Here is a 5,202-nt window from a genome sequence, read left to right as displayed (position 1 = left end):
CATACACACACTGAGAAGTAAAACAAACACAGGGTGGACTAAGAATCCGTTTTTATTGCAACATGGTCTTGGTTGAAGCGACAGGGAGAGTAGCAGCAGGTCAGGCACAGGAGGCAGAGGAGGGCATGGCAGAGCCAGAACGGGGACAGTGTGAAGCGCGGTGCTCCTCTTTGCCCACCGCCCACCTCCTGGCGCCCATGTCTTGGATCCCATCCCAGTGAACCCTGTGCTCACTGTCCATGTGTCCTTAGCAGCTGTTCATTGTCCAACAAGTAGTTTCAAGCTATCACCGTCAAAGAATGAGGCTTTGGGCCTGGGACACCTGGCTTCTAGTCCCTGCGAGGCGGCTCCCAGCTACTGCGAGTGACTGGGAAGTCACTTCGATCTTTCTGGGTCTGTTTCCTCCCTCTGCAGTAGATGTGAGGATGCAGCGTAGAAGACAGCGCTGTGCAAACACAGCTGTTACTGCTTGCATTTAAATAGAAGGACTGTCTAAGTCCAAAAAGCATAAAGGAATGAAAGGGAGGAGTGTCCAGAAATACCTGGAGGTGGGGGTTTCAGTCTCACTAGAAGGCAGCCCGGTTAGAATCAGAAGACGGCCTTACACTGGCGGAGGGACCTGCCCTCCACTACACCAAGTTCTCCAGCCGGAACCCCCTGGTTCTGCCATTGGTTGCGGGCATTAGGAGGGGGCCTGCGAAATATCAACATAGAGCAAAATTGGAGGAAACTCCAGTCAGAGGTGCAAGCTCCAAAAGGTGCATCACCAGAGGGCAAACGGGGGTCCAAAGTAGGGGGAGCATTATAAATCTACTTCATTTACTGGGTCTCTTTCCATGTTGCACACAGGGTGGGTGATACAGACATAATGGGGAAAAGGAGCTAAGTGTCTGGGAGGTCCAGGGAGGAGGACGGTGGGGGTACAGAGAAAAGGGAGAGGACACTGACCTAAAGGCACAGGGCAGTGAGGGGAGAACGGGCAAGCTCTGAGGGCTTGAGGCAGCTGCCTCCTGGAGAGGTACTGTCAGAAGGGAGAAGCCAGGAAGGACAGGAAAAAGCTCTGAAGCCTATGGCGGAACAGGTTCTTTGCCCAGGAAGGGGAAAGGGTGGACAATGGCGGCACAAGGGGCTCCACCAAACTGGGTGGTTCTGATCTGGCAGTGGGCAACGGAGAGGTAAGAGGGGAAGGAAAGAGGGACCAGCAGTGGGAAAGGATAGGGGGCAGGGGAGGGGATGGAGCTTGCAAATGAGGTCAGGGCTTTCTGGGGATCTGGGAAAGGGGGCGGCATCTTCTCAGATAGTAGGGACTTCAAATGTGGCCTCCAAGCAAGTACTGCTCCGTGTAACCTTTGACCAGCTCCAGCCCCAAGCCAACCTGGCAGAAATAAGCCAGCTGTGACCACAATTGGGGCGCCAGGAAGAGCTGGCACATGACGTTGACGCCGGCGAGGCTTGCCACATCGCCACCTGCTTTTGACAGGGCCTGGGTGGGCAGCGGTGAAAAAGTGCCAGAGGCCCGCAGCGCCGCCTGCCAGAAGCACGGATGTGCTAAATTGGACCAAAGTGATGCCCTGTGGGGGGCACAAGTGAGCACAGGGGCGGCGGTGGGAGGACTGGCCTCGACCTCTCTGCATCCTCACTCCCATATTCACACCCACGGGCTCCCGCGTGAGCCCCACACGGGGCACATGTCGTGCGGTGCAGGGTGAAGTGGAATATGTGAAAGCCTGGGTCCCCGAGGGTAGCAAGGACGAACCAGGGGCAAACCCTCTGAATAGGAGAGGTGAAGTCAGTGTGGGGTGTCCAGGGAACTGGGGGTGTGGGCCCCTGGGTCTCTGAGAGAGGTGGAAGTGAGGCAGCAGGTCAGCTGGTAGGATGGGGGAAGCGGAGGGGGTAAGATAAAGGCTCAGCAGTTTGGGCTCCTGAAGGGAGACAGGATGGATGCATGGGAGGCAGGGTCACCAAAGTCTAGGCTCCTGAGCTCTTCGGTGGGTTGGCAGCTGGGAGTCGGGAGCTGTTTCACTTCCCCTTGGCAAAAGGGCCTGGGTAAAGACGGGGACCCCCAGGGCAGGGCTCGCACTCGGTAGAACCGGTAGAACCGGCCGAGAAAGAAAACGGGTGACTGGCTGAGGCTGGGGGAAGCCGCCCAGCCTCTCTGTGCTTCTCACCTGCTTGGTGTTTAGGCGGTATTTCTTCAGCTCCCGGGGGCCCCGCTGGTCGTCCCTGGAAGGCTGTGCCACCTTGACCCCTGAGTGCTGCCGCCTGACCAGCTGCGAGCAGAAGCGCTGCAGCAGGCAGGCCAGCCCTTACCGCGCTACCAGGGCGCCAGGCGCAGCCCCTCCACCAGCGCTGTCTTCTTCGCATCGATCAGGTGCACCGACTCCCCAGGCCATTAGGGGGCCCGTTCCCTGCCTCAGCCACTTGGGCTCACAGGGCTCGCCTCCTCCCACACGCCGAGCGCTCCTTCATCATTACTCTGGGCGCCAGGCCAGACCTGGGACCTGTCCAGGGAGCTCTCCTCAGTACTTGGGTCTCAGATTCCAGACCTGGCAGTAACGCTCATTGCTCATTGGCCCGGCCGCTTCCACCTCTAGAGATGCAGAAGCCCCGAGTACAAAGGGGTCCCTGACCACTCGTCACGCCCCCTTTCACTGGCTCTACCCCCAGGAGATGGCCACGCCCCGGTTACCTACCACGCCCCTTTCCTATTGGCTGCTCCGGGAGCCCAACTCTGAACTGCTTCTGCTCACTCATGCAACCAGGCTTCGTTGCGTGAGAAGTCAGTCTACTTAGGGCTCCTGGCCCCATTCTACCTGCTCCCATCCCCAGCCTACCTCCACCCTACTAGATCCCCTCTTTTTGTGCTCCTGTCCCCAGAAACTCCTCAAACAAATCCTCAAATACCAAAGCTCTCACCAGTCCCTCTACTATTCTTTTTTTAAAAAATATATATTTTATTGATTTCAGAGAGGAAGGAGAGGGAGAGAGATAGAAACATCAATGATGAGAGAATCATTGATCGGCCACCTCCTGCATGCCCCACATTGGGGATTGAGCCTGCAACCTGGGCATGTGCCCTGACCATGGAACCGAACTGTGACCTCCTGGTTCATAGGTCAATGCTCAACCACTGAGCCAGCTGGCTCCTCCACTATTCCTGTGTTCTACGTGTCCCCTACCCCACCCTCCTGGCTAGGCCCCTGGATCTGAACACCCTACTCTTTGATTGCAAAGCCTACTCGATATCCTCAGCAATCTGACAAGGGCTGAGGGAGAGAGGCTCGCTTCCTCTCCTTCCTAAGATTCAGGCACCCAAACATGGCTTCACCCCTTTTCACCTAGGCACTGCTCGGTTCTCACCAATTCTCTGGTGTGCTTGGCCAGCACCACCGTGAGGTTGGGATCCTGGAGCCAGATGTGGTAGCAGCTGGGAAGATAGTCAACACCACCGTAGATGCCCCCTGAGATGGCCAGCACCTCCTCAAACTCCGGTTCTGTGGCCACCACGAGGTCCAACTGCTCAGTCTCAGTCTCGAGCCCAGATCCTGGCCTGGGCTTGGCCCCAAGAACTTGGCCCCCAGAGGCTCCTTTTCAGCCTCCATCCCTGACCCAGACTTGGACTTCGTCCTGGCCTCCTGTGGCAGGTGTTCTGAGAGTAGCTTCGCATCTGGCTCAGCCTCAGTTTCAGGCTTAGGGACCTCTGAGGTGGCTACACTGCAGTCAGCTTCCAGCTTCATTCACCTGCAGAAAGAGAGAACCCAGCATTGGGGTCAGAGTCTGCTGTTTCCAGATCTGGCCTCCTCTACACAGTCCCCACAACCCCTTCCTACACAAACACTGCTTCTCTTCCTCTCTCCACACAGACCTTCCTGGGAATAGAGGGCCTCCAGTTCCCCCCTCACACCAGCTCTAAGAACTCTTAATCCTATCCTGCTCTACCCAACCAGGATGTGTCTTAACACTCACAAACTCAGGACCCTGTGAGTTCCCTAGAGACTAGCCCCTGACCCCCTCCATCCCCAGTCAGTCCCAGGACTCAAAGGAAAGAAGGAGGGTATAAATAATGGAGGGCTTTAACCGGTTTGGCTCAGTGACTAGAGCATCGGCCTGCAGACTCAAAGGTCCCAGGTTCGATTCAGGTCAAGGGCATGTACCTTGGTTGCGGGCACATCCCCAGTAGGGAGTGTGTAGGAGGCAGCTGATCGATGTTTCTCTCTCATTGATGTTTCTAACTCTCTATCCCTCTCCCTTCCTCTCTGTAAAAAATCAATAAAATATATTTTAAATAATAGAGGGACACTCCTCAAGCACCCTACCACCTCTCTATAAGAGCAACATGAGAAAAAAATTCCCATAATCTCCACTCCCTCTCCAGGACAGTTTTCAGGGAAAGTGGAGGATTCAGCTCCCACTACCTTTTCTACCATTGCCACTTATCATTCCAGGGCAAAGGGAGGGCGATGTAGACCCCAGACACACACACACACACACACACACACACACACACACACACACTGCTGCCCCAGTTCCCTCCACACCCAACACCCACATTCAAACATAAACCAAGGGAGTGGGCACATGGAGAGCTCCATTAGAAAATTTCAAGCCATTCCTTCCAGGCTCAGCAAAACCACCTTTTCCTTCTTCCTTGAATATATTCCCTCCTTTGGAGACTTGGCTCCACTCCAGTATGAGATGATCATTTTGAAAAGGGTTCTGTTGTGGCTCCAGCAAACCAAATGTCCACCAAGATCCCCCATGTCCCTTCCCCATTTTCCTTCCCTCCAAAGATGGAATCCCTTCTCTTCTCTCTCCTCCCTTTTCCTTTTAAAATTTGTTCCTGTAATCTTTGCCCCATCTCCTACACAGGATTTTTCCTGGCCTTTCCATTCCTCAAAGTCTCCTTTTTGGGTCAGTCCCCTGTGGATTTGGCACCTGTTTGGCCTCTGGCTTTTCTCTTTTCCCTGCCTAGAGACAGGGCCAAAAAGAGAGGCCCTCCCCATGTCCTGAGGACTATTTCCAGATCTCCTTCCTCCAGACTGATCGAATCCCCCTCCTCTCTCTTTCCAGCCAATTACAACCCCCCCTCCCCCCCCCACACACACACAACCTGTATCTCATTAACCAACATCTTAGGAGACAACTACTTTGTGGACTTTGCGAGCGGGAAGTACAATTTGTCAGCCCTCAAAGACAGCAACA

At 55.0% G+C, this 5,202-nt stretch overlaps 1 protein-coding gene across 1 annotated transcript in view; it reads right to left on the bottom strand.

Annotated features, from left to right (window-relative positions):
• Positions 1-34: 34 nt before the first annotated feature.
• The window catches only part of NAT16 (N-acetyltransferase 16 (putative)), a 7,544-nt gene continuing 2,376 nt past the window's right edge, over positions 35-5,202 (bottom strand). The window contains 6 exon segments of the mRNA XM_023747044.1: positions 35-1,526; positions 1,528-1,571; positions 2,169-2,302; positions 2,305-2,408; positions 3,377-3,531; positions 3,597-3,741. Coding sequence (XP_023602812.1) covers positions 1,310-1,526; positions 1,528-1,571; positions 2,169-2,302; positions 2,305-2,408; positions 3,377-3,531; positions 3,597-3,737 — 795 coding nt within the window. The 5' untranslated portion in view covers positions 3,738-3,741 and the 3' untranslated portion in view covers positions 35-1,309.

The sequence above is a fragment of the Myotis lucifugus genome, unplaced genomic scaffold, assembly GCF_000147115.1.
Source record: "Myotis lucifugus unplaced genomic scaffold, Myoluc2.0 scaffold_783, whole genome shotgun sequence".
Classification (NCBI taxonomy): Eukaryota; Metazoa; Chordata; class Mammalia; order Chiroptera; family Vespertilionidae; genus Myotis; species Myotis lucifugus.
The sequence above is the reverse complement of the archived record's forward strand: the minus strand, read 5'-3'. Positions and strand labels throughout refer to the sequence as shown.